This window comes from Carassius auratus, chromosome 2 (assembly GCF_003368295.1).
Source record: "Carassius auratus strain Wakin chromosome 2, ASM336829v1, whole genome shotgun sequence".
NCBI lineage: Eukaryota > Metazoa > Chordata > Actinopteri > Cypriniformes > Cyprinidae > Carassius > Carassius auratus.
This window is the reverse complement of record NC_039244.1, coordinates 7,324,904-7,347,327: the sequence shown is the minus strand read 5'-3', so window position 1 is coordinate 7,347,327 and position 22,424 is coordinate 7,324,904. Positions and strand designations below refer to the sequence as shown.

General features: G+C 38.7%; 1 protein-coding gene across 5 annotated transcripts; it reads left to right on the top strand.

The window, feature by feature from the left end:
- Positions 1-474: 474 nt before the first annotated feature.
- Positions 475-18,541, top strand: LOC113114593 (retinoic acid receptor RXR-gamma-A-like). Of its 5 annotated transcripts, none has more exons than XM_026281471.1 (10): positions 475-557; positions 12,394-12,599; positions 14,957-15,095; positions 15,511-15,690; positions 15,803-15,963; positions 16,629-16,758; positions 16,847-16,979; positions 17,275-17,366; positions 17,838-17,943; positions 18,078-18,541. In XM_026281471.1, the coding sequence occupies exons 1-10, from the start codon at positions 527-529 to the stop codon at positions 18,223-18,225; spliced, it is 1,326 nt and encodes a 441-aa protein (XP_026137256.1). In that variant the 5' UTR covers positions 475-526; the 3' UTR covers positions 18,226-18,541. The 5 variants fall into 5 exon arrangements, with proteins under 5 accessions (XP_026137256.1, XP_026137267.1, XP_026137260.1 ...); XM_026281482.1 differs by lacking the exon at positions 475-557 and adding an exon at positions 9,054-9,182; XM_026281475.1 differs by lacking the exon at positions 475-557 and adding an exon at positions 9,062-9,188.
- Positions 18,542-22,424: the final 3,883 nt, after the last annotated feature.

The window sequence follows — 22,424 nt, the reverse complement described above, 5'->3', positions numbered from 1 at the left end:
ATATGTAGTATTTTATTTACACTACAATTTATTAGCAACTTTGAAAATGTATTTTAAACATTAATTGTAGGAAAAATCTTCAATGGGTTATTAACACATTTTTAAAACATTTTAAATCACAGTAATGCAAAATAATAAAAAAGATACGTAGCTAGTATGCATTCAACTGACTAGATAGCAACTGTATGTTGCATATGACCGAAATTGTATAATAGTTGGTATGACAGTTTACAAAACTAAAATATTAATAATAAATAAAAATTCTGTATTTTTATTTTCTGTGAAACATATGGGGGGGGGGGGGGGATGCAGTATGTTGCATGCGTTTAATTTTGCAAATTGTACAGCTTCGGTTAGGATGTCACTGTGAGAGGTCTGGCCCTCGCCTCCCCCTCGGTGGGGCCCCAAGTGTGCGCAGCGAATCCTCAGTCAGCTCGCGGACAGCAGCGGGGAGATGCTGCCGTCCAGAACGACAACCTACACACTCTGCGAGAAAATTGGATAGTTCTTTCACATTCTTCCAAACATGGATAATAACGACACATATCTGCATTTTAGTAAGTGCTTCGTAGTTTTACGTCTTTTTTATTCCCGGAAGTCGTGCTATTTTCCTTCCATGTCTCTGCTTGAGTGTCCCCCGTGCCGTGTGTTATCTGAAGTACGGATTGTTCCGACGGACTTTGGACGAAATGCTCATAAATTGTACGTGCTTGAGCTATCGGCTCAGTCGTGTCATGTGTATTGACTTGGAACCAGTGCCAATGTTAAAATCAGGTGATAAAGATTGTGCCTCTCAGTCAGGGTCAGGGGTTGGCACTTTAATTGCGGTTATGTAATTTATAGCTTTCCAGAGCGCCTCTTGTTAAACTGTTTGCTGTCGAGTAGTTATTAATGGCTCTCAGTTGGTATCTGGACAGCAGTGTGCTGTGCGTTATTTATTTGTTTATTTATTTATTTCGCAACAGTTTTGACTAGAAGGCATTTAAAATCAACCATTTACGAGCCCATTGAAGATCCGAACATATTTAACTACATGTGGAAAATGTTTATTTATTTTCTTGTCATGCAGTTAGACTTAGGAACATCTACATTTGCCCCAGTCATCAAACTAAGTTAGAGGGAAATGTTGCCCGATGGGTCTCACAGATCACAAGCATGCGCAGTTTTCTTCTGTAACTTAACCCAGCATCCAGATTTATCGTATGTTTAATTTCTTTCTTGTGGTGTTGAAAGGTATGCACACACTCGTGTTTGTCTTAATGTGATGAAATTCTTCATCACTTCGTTTTCTCATTATGAAGACTTCACAAACTCGGTTGTGAAATTTATTATTTTGCAGATGCTATTATGTCAGGTAACTGTTAAACGTTTAACGACTAAACAGAAGACATTATTTTAACCATCACGAGCGACATGTAATTTACCTTGAAAAGTAAAAAAAAAAAAAAAAGGCATGTTTTTAACATCTCTGACCATGAATGATCTTCCTGAGAATGGTTTACACTGCGTTCACGTTTGTGTATCGTCCAGCTTTTGTTAGAATGACTTAGTGTATAATATTAGCTAACTATCACATGTACAGCCTTTAATTCCGGTCTCTGTGCTTAAAGTGTGGATATTTACCACAAAACTAAGTGCTCGAGCTTGTCACAGCACATAACATCTGCCTGGAGTCATTTTTTTGCTTTCATTAAGACCCTCATTGTTGTGTTTATTAATATCACCCCAGATGCTGTTGTTATTCAGAGACAAATTAAGGAATATGAAGTCTATTTTAAGATTTTATCAGACACTCAGTGAGTCGCATGCTCTCTGATGTCAGTCGCTGCCTCGAGCTGCGTAATTTGTGTTTAGGCGCGTTTTTACGCACAGAGCAGTTTCGCATGCTAAAAAAAAACCAAGCTCCTTTTTCAGCTTAACCCTCTAGTATCCTTCGTATAGCAGTCCTTACTTGGTCTTTCGTGGACAAATTTGGGCACGAATGTCTCAGGTGTGATGCCATTTTGTTTTGTTTTTAAATAAATGTCATATCACTATATTCGATTATATATATCTATATATCTATAGATATATAGATAAAAAAATAATAAAAATAAAAATAAAACAATTCCTGTAAGTTCAGACAACTAAAAATCTAAAATTTGGGGACTTTGCTGAGATCTGGTGACATATGATGGTACAAAAATATGAAAATATCAAAAATATCAGTAGCCACTATTTGGCTGTGGTACTGAAATCTATAAACCATTGTTGTAACTAATTTAACCTCTTGAGTTTAAGATTTTAAAATTGTGGAATATATATAAAACATTTGTGTTGGGTGAGACTATACAAAGATGCCAACATGCTTACAGACGAATCTTATTTAAGTAATTAAATAAGACTAATTATTAATTTCTAACAAAACATCAGATTTCAATAACTCAAAAAAGAAAAATGGTACCAAATAAGTAAGAATAAACAATAAACCTAGCAAGAAGCATGTTTCAGACATGTTTTGTTTAGAATCAACAAGTCTTGCGGTAGGACTTTGATCTGACTTTGAAGTGTGTGTGTGTCTGTGTGTGTATGTGTGTGTTGTGTGTGCTCTTGTTTTTGTGACATATCAGGACACAACTCTGTATAATGACATGGGTATGACACAGGTATTACAAGGAGAGGGTGACTTATGAGGACATAACCCATGTCCCCATTTTTCAAAACGCTTTTTTTTTTTTGAGAAAGTAAAAATGCAGAAAGCTTCCTGTGAGGGTTAAGGTTAGGTGTAGGGTTGGTGTAGGGTCATAGAATATACAGTTTGTACAGTATAAAAACCATTACGCCTATGGGATGTCTCCACTTTTCACAAAAACAAATATGTGTGTGTATAGTGGCTGAATGGCACAATAAAAAATGCTTTCATTGGCTCATTCAGTTCTTTATTTTTGTATGTGTGAGTTACTGTTGTGTGAGTGACTGTTTGTATTCGAACAAAAAAAAAATTGCTAATTCAATGCTTTGTTTATGGAGGTGTGTTCGTGTGTGTGGGGTGGGCTATATAAAGAACACAAAAGACCATCATGAATGAAGTGTGTGCAAGCCAAGAGGGATACAGCAGCAAAGAATTTATACTAATTATCTCCAAAATGTGGAATGGACAAAGCATCTGATGATCCCTGATTTTGTGTATCCTGAAAGAGAGAGGCCTTGGCAGGCCCTTCAGCATTGTTGTAGCCATGTGTTCAGCTCATGTTACAGTAGTCAGTGAATGGTGTGCATGATGGACAAGGCCAGTGTTGCATCTTGGGTGTTTAAAGACTTTTTCCTTCCTTGTGTTTGAGGTGGTCTCATTAGATAAACTGCTGTATCCTATTCCATCTTCACTGTTGCAGCTAAATGCCTGTGTTGTCCTTCTCCCTTCCCTAACAACCATTGCTTTGACTGACCTTTCACTTGTGTCTGTTTGATGTTGAAAAAGTATGGGATGATTCAACACTTTAGTGAATTATACTTAACATAGCACAGGGCGAGCATTGTTCTCTCAGCATCATTTCACCATTGATAAAATCTATTGGGATCGGGATCAGCATGCATTAGTTTGCATTAAACACAGTCTTGTAGCTACTGTATAGCTACCTACACAAAAACACTAGAGCACAGAATACCTGATGCATTAGATATCATTCAGCCCGAAAAAGCAATGGTGGAAACCCTCAACACAGGCCGGGATGTTATTCAGTTTGATAATCTAATTGACAATTTTTCTGCCCCAGTTATGACAGTCTCTCCTAAGGACAGTTTCAGAGACAAACCATGTTCCAGATCCATGCTCTTGGTTGTGTCACTTCTGGTCCAAGGTTATTCCTAGATAGAATGTATACAGCTTCTTTACTTACTAATTTATATTGCTCTCTGTATTATCTATTGTAATTTTACACTGAAAAATCTGATGAATAAAATAAAGAACTTTCCATTGACAATGTGAAGTTTTTTTTTTCTAGATCATGTCATTCAGGATGATTTATTAAACACTTCCACAAAAGCCAAATCAACACACATTCCTTCTCTTGACATTTAGAACTTAACCTTATTATCAGATTTTGGGCTTGCATCAATAAAGCAGTTCCCCTGTGAGCCACGGGATGATAATCTCTTTAATCTGAGTAGGTAATCCAGCATCAGTCCACCACACATCCCGGGGCTGATTGTTCAATCCAGCCTCACCCCCTTATTTACCAGGAGAACATACTTTAGGATCCAGCATAGTATGTATATCTATGTTCCTGAAAAGATAAACAGACAAATTAACTGACTGCATTTTGTCAAAATTGCATAGCAGGTCATGGCAGTACCAAAACAGAACAATAATTGTAACTCGATTTAGGATCTCACTGGTACATTTTGTTACTCAATTTGCAGTCTCATCATTGGTAGATTTGTATATGATCTGTTTATATCTCACTGACAGATTTAGGGGATAGTTAGGTTTTCTGTGATCTGGTTGTAAAAAGTAGTCCAATTCTGACTGATGAAATTCTTCTCTCTTTGTAAAGTGGCAGTCCTGAAATGTTGGCAAGGAGTACAAGGCAAGGAGTACAATCAAATAACCACGATTTTCTCCATGTTCTTAAACAACGCTTTGCTAAACGCTAATAAGACAAAATGTTCTCTGTCCTAAAGTCAAGGTTTCCTTTTTTTGAGATAGAAGTCTAGGTGTTTTGGTTTAAACACTATACAATCATCTCACGGTTTGTTTCCATGCAATTTCAAATGACTTTGGGGGACTAACCTGAATTTCAGACTAGTTTTCAGCCTAATTTCAGTTATATTTTACATTTCCATGATAAGCACTCCCAAAGAGTCTTCTTTGAGATGAATTCATTTTCTTAGGGGGCTTTCACACTGGCAGTTTAGTGCGAAACGGGGCACGGTTCGCATGAAAAATCGCTAATGTAAACATTGTCATCAGACCCTGGTGCACACTGGGGTACCGAACCCGAGTCTACCTGGAGAAGGTGGTCTGAGATCGGTTGCAGGAAGTAAAGTATCCCGCGCATGCGTAACGCTGTCGATATAATTGTTTCCTCAACACAGGAGAGAGCCAAGTTTGATTACACACACTCCTTAAAGTCAAAATTACATTAATTAAAATTAAATAATTAAAATGAATTATTATTCTGTGCATAATAGCACCAAAATAACAAAAAAATTGCAACTATGCTCAGTCGCGTTGTGTTCTCCATGCGAATTCCATGTGTATTTGCAATGCAGTAAGGTGACCGCAAACGCACATGGGTTCGATACAACTACTGAGTGTGAAAGCAGAACAACGTTGCGGGTGGCCCCGGGAACAATCACGCTCGGGCTCGGACCGCAGCAAACGAGCCCAGTGTAAAAGCCCTCTTAGGCTCCTTAAAATAATAAATGTGACCTACAGTACTATACATAGTCCATTATAAATCCACACTAAGTTGAATTGTACTAACAATACACTTCTTACACAAATGTACACTCCACAATCCTGTTGAAGAATAAAAAAAGAAAAACACTGAGAAAAGAAATGGCAGTCACATGTAACTTTACATGGTGTTGTTGAATATTTGAATGATTAAAGTGGTCATATGATGCAATTTAAATTTTCCCTTTTTCTTTGGAGTGTTACAAGCTCTTGGTGCATAAAGAAGATATGTAAAGTTGCAAAGACTAAGTCTCAAATCCAAAGAGATATTCTTTAGCCACTCCTAACTACATAAAACGGCTCATTCTATCAAACCCCCACGTCTAATTCATGTGGAGATGTTGTAGGGGTGGCGGTGGCTCAGTGGTTCATGTAGGTTGTTTACAAACCAGAAGGTTGATGGTTCAATCCCTGGCTCCACCTGACCAAGTGTTGAGGTGTCCTTGAGCAAGACACCTAACCCCAGCTGCTCACGACGAGCTGGATGGTGCATTGCATGGCTGATACCACTGCCGTTGGTGTGTGAATGGGTGAATGTGAGTTGCTTTGGATGGCCATGGGTCTGTTGAAAGTGCTATATAAATGCAGTCTGTCTGTTTGTTTCGTTGTGAAAGAGAAGCTACTTTGTTTGGCCTTCCAAAAGAGGACACAACTAGAAATCAGTGGTTAAGTCGTATTTACAACACTGTTCCAGAAAAGTTCAACCCAAATGTTCAGATGTGTGCAGCACATTTTACAGAGGACGAGGACTGTTTCCTGTGAGAGTAGCCTACAATGCATGTCTCTGTTTCTATAAAGTGGGGCAATTCCAACTTTGCAAGGAAAGTCTGGCGCTTCTGTCTGTAAGTACATTTTTACATTTAAAGAATATACCACTGATGATGCAATGCGAGTTTTGAGCAGTGTAGAGTAGCTCTTGTTGTTTGTCGTTTCTATGATCACAAATGCAAAGACGGTTTTGTTTACGCAGGATTCCTGCTGGATGCAACAAATGTCTTGTTTGTAATGGGTTTTATTGGTTTTGTCTTGTCACACCAGGACAAGGTGTTACAGTACAGTAAGGGGCATAACATCTCCAACACACGCTTGAGGTATTCGGCCAATCACAATCACAATTATTTTTTTAACCTTTAACTGCATAAACACAATGCATTACACCAAATACACAAAATAATGTTCTTTTTAGCAACATAATATGACCCCTTTTTAAATGACTATTGATCTTCCATAATCTCCACTCTCAAACAAATTATTGCTTATCATTCTGTCATACAGATTTGCTGAATAATCAACAAAATGATTACTTCTATTCAGAAGTACCACATCCCATTTAAGAAACAAAGGCTGCATTTATTTTAAAATGATAACAAATAACGAACTAATGATTGACTCGTTCTCGAGTCAAGAACCGGTTGCATCGGTTTTCGGATCACCAGTACTTCTTTCGGACAGTTTGATTCAATAAACCGGTTGAAGAAAACAGTTATCCGGTTCTTTTGTGCTCGACGTAATCACGTTATTTGTGATGATTGCCCTTGATTTAAGCCTAGTTTACCCGCGCTCATAACACTAGCACAGAATCAGTTCAGAATCAATCACCAAAAGAATCAGTTCGGTGTCGGTCTGCTTCACGGTGAATCACACATGCATAGTAACATCACCTCCTCGGTTCACGAATCGGACGCGCCTGACAGAAACGGTTCTTGACTCGAGAAAGAGTCAGTCTATTGTTCGTTATCTGGCTCGGCTCGGTATTCATCTTCAGTTCTCTCTTCACAGCAGTTCAGTCAGTGTACTGTTTGAGTACATGAATTACTCCGGGATATTGGTTTGTTTGAACTCAAGAGGGAGTGTCAGCCACATTAAAAAGTTAACAGCTTAAAGGGGGGTGAAATGCTATTTCATGCATACTGAGTTTTTTACACTGTTAAAGAGTTGGATTCCCATGCTAAACATGGACAAAGTTTCAAAAATTAAGTTGTACGTTTGAAGGAGTATTTTTGTTCCCAGGGCAAGACAACCCTGCACAGATTACCAAAAAAAAAACAGCATTAAGGGACCAGTGGATGGAGTTTATTTTTACAGAGCATCAACAGAGTTGTGCAAGTGTTTTTGTTTGTTCCCTGCATTTCGAACATGCTTGTTTTACAAACAAGGCCCAGTTTGACGACGAATTTGCATATCGTTTATTTCTTAAGGATGATGCAATCCCAAGGAAAAATGGTCACGATCATGTGTTGGAACCACAGGCGGTGAGTAAAACTGCTTCAAATATCTCTGCCTCCTTGTTAGTGCGTCCGCCTCCCATGCCGGAGACCGGGTTCGAGCCCCACTCGGAGCGAGTTGTTGCTGCTGCTGCTCTTGTTCAGTTTCAGCCTCGGGATCTGATTCTGGATCATAAATAAACGGCTGAATCTGACTGTTAGCCATGGTTTGTTTTGGCGCGCGTGATTCTTTAGCTCCGCCCACACGTCATGCCTCCAGCCGGTCGTGTTTTTCCGGGAAAAAACGGTACAGACTATCTTTCTCTTATGAATATAATAAAACTAAAGACTTTTTGGAGTTATGAAGGATGCAGTACTACTCTATAGATACTCAAGATTAACAGGATATTGAGTGAAAACGAGCATTTCACCCCCCCTTTAAGTCATTTGTGGATTAATGCGTACTGGAGACGCGGACCATTTTAAACGATTCAGTTCGATTTGGTGAACTGGTTCAAGAAGATCCGGTTATATTGATTGATTAGTTCCCGGACTGGATATCACTAAACCTCAGTGTTTTGAAATCTCACAACAGACCGGAAGAGAAGACAATGCTGAATTTGGACCCAAATGTATTTTTGATGCTTCAAAAAATTCTAACTGACCCTCTGATGTCACATGGAGTACTTCGATGATGTTTTTCTTACCTTTCTGGGCATGGACAGTATAACGCACACAAAGCTTCAATGGAGGGACTGAGAGCTCCCAGACTAAATCTAATATATCTTAAACTGTGTTCCAAAGATGAACAAGGTTTTACGGGTTTGGAATGACATGCGGGTGAGTCATTAATGACATAATTTAGATTTTTTGTTGAACTAACCCTTTAACAATTCTGAAAACAGTTGATTAATATTTTTGTGGAAATCATGATAAATTTATTCAGGAATCTTTGATGAACAAAGTAAAAAAAAAAAAAAAAAACAGCAAAAGAACATAACAATTTGAAAGTCTTTTGAATAATTTAAACCGTACTTGCTAAACAAAAATTTCAACATTCAACTTTGTCAACATTTATTTCTAAATTTACATTAGTGATCTGTTAAGCTTTATAGAAGTTAGATGTTCAAAAAACAAATCAGCTTTACAGCCCTTTTCTGAGGCTAAAAACAGAAATGGCTCATTATAAAATCTGTTCAGAACACTTGCACAAATTCTTACGACCTGTTAAAATTGTATTTTGAGTATTCAAGTTAAATAAAGTACTGTGGCTTTGAACATGCACACCCAGGCTTTCCAAGGATAGATGTTCCTTCTGATCAGAATGTGACATTTAGAGGTCATTAATAGCACCGGAATCAAGCCAGGGCATACTTGAGTAAGTGTGGGTGCTGAGGATTGCTTTTACAATGTTCCCACTGGTCATCCAATGCATTACCGGGCATGTCACAGACACAGAGCAACTTCAGTGTGAGGAACAGCAGGCATCACAAGAAAGACATCTTTGGAAAACTACCACTCAATCATGCCTTTAAAATACAGTGAGTGTGAGTGAAAATGGGTTATTGGGATGTTTGGCTGACTTTGGACTGAGTTTGTGCATGTGGCCGATTGTAACATGAATGTTAAAATTAATATGTATGTATTGTGAAGGTGTGGAAAATGCGAAGGTCTAAAACGGCATCTCCTTTGCATGATAGGCCTCTTGATTATTTGGTGAATGCCATGTTTTGGTTTTAATATTTAAAGTGAAATTGCTATTTTAAGAGATTTGTTTGTTGTTCATTCTACCATTTTAACCTCTTTCAAAAAGAAAGGGTTTTTGTGAAGAAAATTTGTTCTTGTGAAAGTGGGGACATCCCATAGGCGTAATGGTTTTTATACTGTACAAACTGTATTATTATATCGCCCCTCACCAACCCTACACCTAACCCTAACCCTCACAGGAAACTTTGTGCATTTCTACTTTCTCAAAAAAACTCATTCTGATTTATAAGCGTTAGGGGTGTGCATGGATAGTCGAACATTTGAATATTCGTTCGATAAATAAAAATGATATTCGAATTTCGCAAAAAAAAAAAAAAAAATTCACAATAAAACATAATTTGGTCACTTTCTGTGAACGACGTCTGCCGTTGTTAAGCATCAATGACGTGCTCTCTCCATGAAGGCGTGGAAATTTTAGCAAAGGATAAATGGATTTGCAGCACAAAAAATCGCTTTCAGTAGCTCTGCTACTAAATTAATTTCAAAATGACAATCCATATACAGCTATGATCAGCAGTTCCTTCATCTTGGCTGAGCTTTCAACGTTGTAATGGGAAAGGATGAAGCTGAATGTTTAGTTCTTGTCACATGACCTGCGGTGCGCTTGCGGCATTCTGAAAAGTTCGCATCGCGACCGCGTCGCTTCCCTTAGGGCCGTTACATAGTCAACGTGAGAAACGCGAGCAAGCAACGCGAGCGACGCGCTCCTTTTCATAGTCTAAACAGTGGACGCAAGCGTCACGGACGATGCATGTATGCAATACACCTCTCACGCAACAGGGGGTATTAGTCGGGTGATATTAGAAGAGTTTTCCCATCGTGGTTGCAACCTCTCTTCATGCATTTTCTAACGTTATTTTATTTGAATGTAATTGCGATTAACTATCGTATAAATGTGGATGAATACGTATAAGTTCACATAATTTTTCCTCTTCGCCCTCCATTGTATTCAAACCAGCGGCCGAAGCCTCGGGGACGCGAATGCATACAGATGCGTTGACTATGAAACGGCCCTTATGAGCACGCATACCGTGGGCCTTCATTGGAAATAACGAACTTGAGCGCGCAAAAGACGCGATATGTGAACGGCCCCTAAGAACTGCCATGGAGAATCACACAAAGTGACCTTGTTGCGGCATCCCTCAAGCAACGAATAAACACCACTAACTTGGAGAATGCAGTGAAAACTCCCCTTCTCGCGTCTGCCCTAGACCCTCAGCACAAACATCTCATGTTTTTCATCTCACGAGAGAAATAAGAATTTTTTTTTACATTATTAGAAAATTTTCCTTGATGCAAGTGGTGCGGATGCAGCCGCCGTCACCAAGATAAAGAGGATGCAATGCTCACTCGTCAGAAAAGGCTGAGCCAGTTCTTCAGCGATGATTATACAGAGAGTCCAGTCGAGACGAGTGGGAACAGTTCTTGCTGGAGCCATGTATTCCTCCAGATGAGGATCCCATTCAGTGGTGAAACAAAAACACGAAGCGCTTCACAAAGCTTATTTGCTTAGCACACCGTTATTTGTGAGTCCCACTAACGTCTGTGCCATCAGAGCGTGTTTTCTCCGCGGCCGGCCTTATTGTTAACAGAGCCGACTTCCCCCGATCATGTAAATGTAAATGCCTGTGTTTCTCAACAAGAACATGTAAAAGAATAGAAAAAAGCAAAAAAGATTTGTTGACAGTTTCAAAGTTTCAAAGTTAAGTGTAGGCTATACGTTCTACAATAGCCTAATTGCTGCAGGCTGCTTTACGTTTTTTCTTTGTTCACTTTTTTTTTCTTTGTTCACTTTTTTTTTCTTTTTTTTTTTATCTGTACTTTTGTTTGTTTTTCAGCTACAAAACACATTGTGTAATGTTCAAGCTTATTGTGTGTAAGCATATTCAAAATGATGGAAAACAATAAATGTTGCTGAAAAATAACGTCTGTCTCATTAAACTTCATTTAAATAAATGAATATTCGAATATTCGTTTTTTTGTGAGCTCAAATATTCGAATGTGATATTTGCGGAAAACGGCCATCCCTAGTTTAGAAAAATGGGGACATGGGTTATGTCATAAGTCACCCTCTCCTTGTAATACCTGTGTCATACCCATGTCTTTATACAGAGTTGTGTCCTGATATGTCACAAAAACAAGAGCACCTACACACACACACACACACACACATACCGTATTTTTCGGACTATAAGTCGCACCTGAGTATAAGTCGCATCAGTCCAAAAATACCTCATGATGAGGAAAAAAACATATATAAGTCGCTCTGGACTATAAGTCGCATTCATTTAGAACCATGAACTAAGAGAAAACAGTCCACGAGAGGGCGCTCTATGCTGCTCAGTGCTCCTATAGCCTACGGTAATTTAAGTATGACAAATTGCGTGTATGCTTTACATAATATTTACTCAAAATACACAAATATGTTAGTACTGTTATGTTAATCTGAAAATGGCCAAATATTGTCTGATTATTCGTCTGGCTGCTAGTAGCCTTTCATTAGCTAAGTTACAGACAATTCATGCATATTCATGTATATAATGTATAAATAATGGGCATGTGAGAGACCTGAAATTTGATGTGTGATGATCCATTAGTGCTCGCAGTCACTGCTAGTCACTTTTTTGACCCCTACTACTGTGCAAATGCCACCAACCATTACTTCCATCATTGACATGGCCCCCAGATGTCTCACGGCATTTCTAGCATGAAAATGTCAAACTGTCACATTACATTTTCTGTCTTTATATAGTAGATGAGTAGAGAAAAGATATTTCTAAAACATTAACGAATCAACCACATATTCATATGTATTTAAGATCTGAATGATCATTAATGCATTTATTTTAATATATATTTTAATATTAATATTGAAAAAATATATATTTAAATCAAATATTTAGATGTACAAGCTGTTCATATTAATTTCCAATTGCATTTACTATTGATGGTGGATACAGGCTAATGCCCTCTTTCTGTTCTCAGGTTCTTCTTTGCAGGTAACACATGGTCACCTGAGCTCCCCTCCATCCCAGCCTCCTCTCGGCTCCCTGGTGTCCCACCATCACCCCTCCATCATCAACGGTCTAGGGTCGCCATACTCAGTCATCACTTCTTCCTCCCTGGGCTCACCCTCAGCCTCCATGCCCACTACCTCCAACATGGGCTATGTAGCGCTCAACAGTCCACAGGTACAGCACTAAGAACGACTCAGAAAGAGGGTCTGTCAAAGTGGTTCAACTAGGGGCAAACATTTGGAATAATTAAGATTTTAAAATGTTTTTGAAAGATGTCTTTTATGCTTAACAAGGCTATATTTATTTGATAAAAATACAGTAAAAAAAAAAAAGAAACGTTATTACAATGTAGAAGAACTGTTTTCTGTTTATAATATATATTTTAAAATGTAATTTATTGCTGTGATAGCAAAGCTTCATTTTTTTGCATCACTACTTCAGTCTTCAGTGTCACATGATCCTTCAGAAATCATTCTAATATGCTGATTTGGTCATTTATTTGTGGTGGCAAAGTCATTTGAAGTAATTAGTTAAAAACACTGGGAACACTGAAGAACAAACCCCGAAATGTAATTCTTTTATACTTTAATTTACTGTAGCTATTTTTGTAAAATATTACAGAAATTAGGAGTGCTCATAGATTTAAAATAAAACTTGAACTATATTGGAGGCCTTTGAATATTGAATATTGAAAATCAGGCGCCTTGGAGTCAAAAAGTCTGGTCTATTAGACACGAGTACTTATATCACAAGTCTCAACATAAGGTCCGCTAGATTTTAACAGCAAAAATGACAAAAACGACATTAAATTATTCATATTACATATTTTCCATTCTCATATCCTTTCTAAAAGAGAGCTACCACCTCTGAGTTTAATGAGCACAGTCTTTTACTTTTCTTTGCTTTCGATCATTTGTGCTTTTTCACGGAAGAGATATTGGGACATCCAAGCTTCCATGCATCAGAGAAACTTTTGCTGCGAGAGCGAATCAGCGAGGCAAATGCAGAAAGCTCTTTTAATGCATTTCTCCTTTCCTCTGCAGGGCCTCCTTCCAGCCTGAGGGAGAACAGCCCATTCAGTTTAGTCTAGCCTAAAAAGAGCTAATGTAGCGTGACCGAAAACCCTAGTATAACCTTGGCTCACATGGAGAAAGATATCATTGCGTTGAGCCTGCGCTACAGCGGGCGCAATATGCGACACTTCAAGAATGCTGTGGAAACCTGCCATACTATTAGCTGTAAATAGCGTCATGTGTGAATGTGTTGCCTAAAAGTAGGGATGCCTTTATAGAGCAGTGCTTCTCGTGAGTGAGGGCCAAGTGCTCTAAATAATATATGGGCTATATGCAGCAGATTAAAAGGAGTGAACGTGATGGTGACTGCTGTGTTTCACCTTCTGAGCATCTTTCTGTCTCACTGAATGGCTCACCGTTTCAGGATAGCGCTCTCTCGAAATTAACATTTGTGTTGACTGGTAATCATAGAGGAACCACCTTAAGTACATTTTGGAGTGAAAAAATTATTATTTGTGGATAATTTTTGCAATGTTCACTCAAAATCTGAGGTGCATAAGCTCAGATCAGTTAGGCCTACAATCAATAGGTTCCAAAAAGAAATCAAGATCTTTTCTAAATGAAGGAAAGCAGGGACACCATAAGTGTAACAAGGTGGGAAACAATCACAACAATTATCACATTTTGGGGGGATCATCACATCTTGTATGAGCAAAATCAGTAAGTTTTAGTCCTATGCAATAACATTATAGCATTTCCATTATAGCAAAAAAAAAAGTGCACTTAAAATAGCCGGATGATGTACTTTTAATACACATTTAATCAAAAACCTGTTGTTGTGTATCATGTTTGAAGGCTAAGATTAGTGCACTAATCTCACAGAATACTTCTTCTTTGCAAAGTTTGGGAAAAGACAAAATTATAAAAAAAAACATGCACTAACAATTGCAGTGCTCCCAGCATCATTAAAAATGCACATCCTGACATTTTATTTCAGAAAAAGTTCAGCTTTTTAAAAGTCTGTTGACCCATTAGGGTTTAGTTGGTTTGTTTTCAGTTTCCATTCCCTGACCTTACTATCTTTCTCTGGGTATGTGTGTCTAATTCTATAACAGCTTCTGAACTATTCTTGAACATGAGCTTGTTCCGCTCATAAAACTTGCCATGTGGAGTATGACCGTTTGCTGCCATCTAAGGGTGAAGACAAGCTTTCATTGACATTCATTCATTGGAATTAATTACTTTTATTTATTGTAACACTCTAAATTCTATATTCCATAGTTTCAGATGTCACATTTCAACCATGTTAACATCTGGAAAACGGTATACTAAAACATCACATGTCTAATAGGGCAGACATAGAGTGAATGCAAATGGTGTAAAGGAACATTCAAAGGAATCAAGTCACATGATCCAAAAAGGAAGTGCTCATTGTGAAACAATTTGATTGTTCAGGTGGTGGGAAACCACACACACACAAGCTTATTCTGTTGATTGTTTCTCTCTCTGTCCTTGCAGATGAACTCTATGAACAGTGTTAGCAGTTCAGAAGACATTAAACCTCCTCCAGGACTGGTGGGACCGGGCAGTTACTCCTGCAGCAGCCCGGGATCCCTGTCCAAACACATCTGTGCCATCTGTGGAGACCGATCCTCAGGTGAGTGCGCTCGCACACTAGTACATGTTTAGTTATGACTTCCTGGAGCCTGAGGGGGATAGTTCACAGAAACACATTATAAAGCTGCCATCAGTTATTATTATTACAAACTCGTATACATTTCTTTCCTCTGTGGAACTTGAAAGAAAATACTTTGACGAATATTTTTAACCCAAAAGTTTCTGTTCCTATGGACTTCCTTTGTATTATTTGTCCATGCTATGGGACTCAGTGGAAACCGAAACTGTTCGGTTACAAACATCGTTCAAAATATCTTCTTTCATTTTCCAGAAGAAAGAAAATCATACAGGTTTGGAATAACATGAGGGCAGAAGTTTTGAGTGAACTATCACTTTAAAGACAGATCATTTATTATCAAATGATATGATAATATACCGTCTTTATCTACCTACAGGGAAACATTATGGTGTTCACAGCTGTGAAGGATGCAAGGGCTTCTTCAAGAGAACCATCCGGAAAGACCTTACATACACGTGTCGAGAAAATAAAGACTGCCAGATCGACAAGCGCCAGCGTAACCGCTGCCAGTACTGCCGCTATCAGAAGTGTCTAGCCATGGGCATGAAGAGAGAAGGTGAGTGACTCAAATGAAAGAGGCCGTCAGAAATGACTTGTGCAGGTGTTTTTTTTTTGTTTGTGGATTATAGTTTGAAGTTTGAAGTAGTAGAAATGTTCTGTGTGTACAGCGGTGCAGGAAGAGAGGCAGCGCGGTCGGGAAAAGAGTGATAATGAGGTGGAGTCTAGCAGCAGCTTTAATGAGGAGATGCCAGTGGAGAAGATCCTGGATGCTGAGCTTGCAGTGGAGCCCAAGACTGACGCTTACATTGAGTCCAGCACAGGCAACTCGGTCAGACGCCTCTTCCAGTTCTGGAAAAAGCTATGTGATGTCATGTAATATTGTAAAAAAAAAAAAAAAAACACAATATATATCATTTAAAATAATGGTATTCTATGGTAATATATGAGAAGATGTAATTTATCTCTGTGATAACAAAGTCTTCATTGTCACATGATCCTTCAGAAATCATTCTAATTTGCTGATTTGATGCTCAAGAAACATTTCTTATTGTTATAAATTTTGAAAGGAGCTTTTTTGCCTAAACCTAAAACTTTTTTCGGGATTTTTTGAAGGAAAGAAAGTTCAAAAGTGCAGCATTTATTTAAAAAAGAAATAATTTGTAACATTATAAATGTCTCTCCTGTCACGTTTGATCAATCTAATGCATGATAAAAATGCCTTTCAAACAATAGTGTACCTATAAAAATAATTGTATCTTCTCAATTAAATATGTCTTTTTTTAAGGATGAAGAAACAGGATTTGTTACAGTGCATTATTAGGAACTGAAGTTATCATATCAATAACAGGATACTAAATCAGAAATTCTCAATTATCTCTAAAATAAATAACTGCACTCAAGAAGAAACTGGGATATTAAAGAGATGTCATTTTTAGTTTGATTTTCTTGCCAATTGTCGATACTTATAAATATGTACATATTTTTGATTCTCAGACAAATGACCCAGTGACCAACATCTGCCAGGCTGCAGACAAGCAGCTCTTTACTCTTGTGGAGTGGGCTAAGAGAATCCCGCACTTCTCTGACCTTCCTCTGGATGACCAGGTCATCCTGCTGCGAGCAGGTCATGATCCCTCTATTCTGATCTTAAATGTGTGTGTAGAATATACGGGCCACTCTCATCGTCAGTGTGTGTGTGTGTGTGTGTTTAGGTTGGAACGAGCTGCTCATTGCTTCATTCTCACACCGTTCTGTGACGGTTAAAGACGGGATCCTTTTGGCCACTGGCCTGCATGTCCACCGCAGCAGTGCTCACAGCGCAGGGGTCGGCTCTATATTTGACAGGTCGGGTCACAACACTCCTCAAACCCTTCCTAGATGCACATACCCTACCTCCAAAATGATATGGACATTTAAGCCACAGTTACAACGTGTGAAGTTATAACAAAAATACCAAACCATAAAACATTTCATAGCATCAAGTGCATGTATGTACAGATTTTCCATTCATTGATGACATTGATTAATATGACGTTGTCTAATTTACTTTTTTAATTTCAAGATGATTACAATTAGATTTTTGTATATTGTATAACTGAATCCTTGTAAATCCAATCGAAATACATGATAATGTTTGCAGGGTATTAACAGAGCTGGTGTCTAAGATGAAGGACATGCAGATGGACAAGACGGAGCTGGGCTGTCTAAGAGCTATCGTCCTCTTTAACCCCGGTAAAGACCCTCCTGAGCAACTAATAAATCCAATCTAAACACTCCTTTGACTTCTAATTCATTATTATAATTAATAGATCAAGTGTTACACTTTGGAATTGCAGTTAATTATATCAAAATGATTAAAAAATATATATATATATTTTAAGTAAATCTAAAATATATTCTTATAGAATTTATAGGGGCATTAGAATTTTAGGAGAATTGATATGTAAGAAGCATGTAATAAAAAATAATTGATCATTGCAACAGATCTTTTAAAAAGATGTTCATGAACGATGTTCATATTTAATATAATATATTTTATGGTTGCATTTATTAAATATACTGCATTATATTTTATTGTTATTGATTATTATAATACAAGATATACAAGATTTAGTATATAATACATTATATACAAGATTTAGTCTTCTTTTGCTGATTCAGTGTTTTACAACAGCTTGTCAGTTAAAAGGTTTTCTTTTATAGATGCTAAAGGATTGTCAAACCCGTCAGAGGTCGAGGCATTACGGGAAAAAGTGTACGCTTCACTGGAGGGCTACACCAAACACAACTACCCCGACCAGCCCGGCAGGTAGTTCCCGCTCTGCCACCTTGATATTTTATTGATGCAACAGCACTCCTGTTCTTCTTTGGCTCATTTCTAGTGTGGACAGACACATGCAGGTGTAGTGATGGAGTCTGAGTGCTTTTTCTCTTTTCACTCAGGTTTGCCAAGCTGCTCCTCCGTCTGCCCGCTCTGCGCTCCATAGGACTGAAGTGCCTGGAGCACCTGTTCTTCTTCAAACTTATCGGAGACACACCTATAGACACTTTCCTCATGGAGATGCTGGAAGCGCCGCATCAAATCACATGACACAAGTCTTACTGCATGTAAATATTCCCCAGCGCACACTTAATATGCATTATAACAAAAAGAAGTTCTTATTTTGTACCAAGCACAATGTGAAAGACAAATAAACGCAAACGATTTGTATTGGTATTTTCAAAGAAAGAGACACTGTTGAAGTAAATTGTAAGAGTACTGTAAACCTTTCTTTTGTACATAGATTTTGCCATCTGTGATAGCTGCAGAAACTAAATGTGAAAATATTTAATTCAAAACAAAACTGTATAAACAGTCACCAGCAATGAGTTTAGAATTATGTGGTAATAAAAAAATTATTTAAAAAAATCTTTTAAAATGTTGTTTTATTGTTGTGTTATTTTGAATGATCTTCAATGGAAGAGATGCGGTGTGAGACATACAATTTCTACCTAAATATATGCAGCTAAGAGCTGTAAAATAAAATAGAAATTGTTATTTTGTTCTCTGGTGTTTTTTTTATATATTTTTTTCATCCTTATAATATTAATTATTACTAATATAATATATTTATATATTTAATTTATGTATTTAATTAAAAAAAGAATTTTAACAATAATTATAACTATAATAATTGTATGAATTCAATATATTTCAATGTATTTGTGATTATTTAGTATATTTTAAATACACTGCCATTCAAAAGTAAAGTACTTAAAAAAAAAAAAAAAAGTTAATTTTATTATTAATGGCAACAGTGCATTAAATTGATCAAAAGTCACCGTAAACATTTATATTGGTACAAAAGATTTCTATTTCAAAATGTTGTTTTGAACTTTCTCATTATCAAGGATCCTGAAAAGAGAAAATAAATATTCAGTATTTTAGAATGATTTCTGAAAGTTATTTATTTTATTTAAAAATATTTTAACTATTTCGTAAACCAACTAAAATATGTATACTAATTATTTGATGTGATAATGAAAAACATTCATTTAGTTCCATTATGAGACCCCGTGCGGTAACTTTATGTAAGTGAGGTGTTGTATTATTCGCGTCTGTCTGATTGTTCTAAATCAATCAATCTGTGACTCTGACTTGACGGGAAGCTATTTTTCCCCCTAAAATTAAAAAGCTCTTGTTAAATGTCTGGAGCAGGCAGGAAAGGAACACAATGAATGTGTTTCTCAGCAGGCATGAATGAAATGTGCTTCTTTCATCTGTCTCTGTTTTGTGTCCAGACTGATGGTATTGGAGCTGAAAATGCATTTTATGTGTCCATGTGTTTTGATAAAAATGTCATAACGATATGTGATTATATGATTTCCTGATTAAACAGACACTTCACAAAATAGCAAATATTTCATGTCAGAGTTTCACCTGTGTTCATCTGATTCAGTCACTTGCCTCATTTGTCACATTTATGATAATCAACAGGGCAAAGTGACGGCAGTGAATATAACATTCAAAAACATAGATACCAAACAATAATTACGATCGTTGATATTCACTGTATAGTCAAGTCAAACTCTCTATATGTATTTTCATTATTCAAGTACATTATACCTATAGAGAAATAAAAAGAGGTTAAAATAACTAAAAATTAACTCAAAATATTAAATATATTTATGGCTATTTTAGGGGGTTTACAATCTCAGAAAGAAATGTGCAAAAGCTGTCACTGGGGCAAGTTCAACCTTTTTTTAATTGCTAATATTTGGGTACCAATATATGTACCCTTTAGGGATAAATAAGGTAAGGTACAAAATTGGATCTTTTGAAAAGGTAAAGCTCCAGTGAAAATTTTCTGTACCTCTTTTTCTGAGAGAATACAGTATATACACCTCCAAATATTATTATCTTATTTTATTTTATTACTTTTATAGCAAGGATGCATTTAAATTAATCAAAAGTGAACTTTCTATTCATGTATCAGTGTTTAGTGTTTTTCCCTTGTTCGGGTGTGTGTGTGGGAAGGAAGGAGACCAGGGCCAGCTGTCTGAGGCTCATGAGGACTTTAATTAACAAAATAAAACAATCGCGCCACTTGCGCCCACTTTCAATCGCTATCTTCCAACTTTGCTCTGATTTCCGGCTTCCGCTTTTCTGCTTTCCATCCCTCACGAGTCCTCAGCTCTCTCGCTCCTTGTCGGCATTCGACTGGCTTATATCCCGTCTCCCCATGCCCATTACTGCAACGAGACCCAGGTGTTAGTCCTTCCCGCTCTTTCTCCCGTCACAGACCTCGCTGAACCACGCCAACCCCCCCTCCATTCCTGGAGAGGAAGTCAGCCGCAGCCATCTGCACCCCAGGCCTATGAATCACGTTGAACTTATAAGGCTGTAAAGCTAGATACCAATGGGTGATTCGTGTGTGGGAGTCCTACATGCTGTTGAGCCACTGCAGGGGTGCGTGGTCTGAACAGAGGGTGAACTCCCGCCCCAGGAGGTAGTAGCGAAGGATGAGCACCAGCCACCTGATGGCCAAAAACTCCTTTTTTATGGTGCTTTACTTAGTCTCTCTCTTTGAGAGCTTATGGCTAATGTAAAGCACCGGGCAGTCCTCCACCTCCTGGGACAGGACAGTGCCCAGCCCCCTGTCCGATGCATCAGTCTGCAACAGAAAAGGGAGAGAAAAGTTAAGAGAGTTCCGGAGTGGCCCGCCACACAGGGCAGCCTTCACCTGGGTAAAACCCTGTTGGCACAGCTCCGTCCACTGGACCATATCTGGCACCTGCTTTTTAGTGAGGTCAGTCAGCGGGCTGGTGAGGTCTGAATAACCAGGAATAAACCCTGTAATATCCTGCTAGCCCCAAGAACTGCCTCACCTCCTTTTTGGTCTTTGGCCTGGGACAGGTTACAATTGCTGCAGTCTTTTTTGGGGACTCACCTGCCCATAACCCAAGTGGAAGCCCCGTTAGCCCCATCTGTCTCAGCACTCCCAGGACGGCCCTCTAATGCTCCATACACTGCTGCCAATCCCTATTGTAGATGATGATATCATCCAAGTAGCCAGCGGCATAGGCAGCATGAGGCCAGAGAACTCTATCCATGAGGCGCTAAAATGTGGCCGGGGCCCCGAACAGCCCAAAAGGAAGTGTCACAAATTGGTGTAAACCAAACGGCATGGTGAAGGCTGTTTTTTCTTTGGACATGGGAGATAAGGGGATCTGCCAATATCCTTTTGTCAAGTCCAATTTCGAATACACTGCTTCAGGATATCGTGTTGAGTAGTCTACAGGGTATTCCACTATATCCCCGTGTACACACCTCACCTTAACCATGCTGCCCGTTTCCAATGCCCCAGATTGTATCAGGCTTTGATGGATGGAGGTCTGGTTGCAACCTGAATCCACAAAAGCCAGATAAGTACCCCCCCTTAATACTCACAGGTATCTGGTATAACCCGGCTTGATCGGGGGCGGCCTGTGGGTCATCCGGGATCCGGACCAACTTCCCCACCTCCATTAACGAGCATCGATCCACGAAATGGCCGAAATCCCCTCAACGCCAACAGTCAGGCCCAGGCCTCCTCACTGCCCTAGTGGTAGGAAGTGTGTCAAGGAATGGGCATGAGGATACGGTAGGAAATTCTACAGCCCCCTCCAGATGGGGCCTCAGGGCCCGGCTGGATCCTCAGTTCCCGTCCTCCAGTGGGGGGAGGTCCAGCAAACCAGGTCCGTGGAGCTAGAACGAGTCTAGGGGAAGAGGAAGAGAGAGGGGAAGGGGACAAGAGAGAGAGAGAGAGAGATTGCAGGGATTCGCCGACCCCCGGAGCACACACCAGCTGGTCCTCCGCCAGTTGGATGGCTAGATCCAGCAAACAGCCATTTACGGCACGAGTCCTGGAGCCACTGCGCTGAGACAAAGGGTCAGCCTATTCCACCAATTCCAATTATCGGAAGTTTTGTTGGTGCTGTTCAGGACTGAGGCCGACCCTCTAGAGGATTGCTCATCCTAAGTCTGCGTATACCAGGAGGTTCTGGATGGGCAGTTGTTGGGCAGCCTTCTGGGCTTCCCCCTGAACTAGAAAATACAAAAAAACATCCAAACTAATTTAAGAGTAACAATTTAATTGATGTTCAACAAATATAAAACATGTCATAGTTTGGCTTGTGCTCTGTTTGACAGAAACCTGGCTAACACCTGATGATTACATTATTTTAAATGAGTCTACCCACCAAGATTGTTATCAACATGAGCTGCATCCCAAAGGTAAAGGGAGAGGTGTTGCTACAGTTTATAACAAT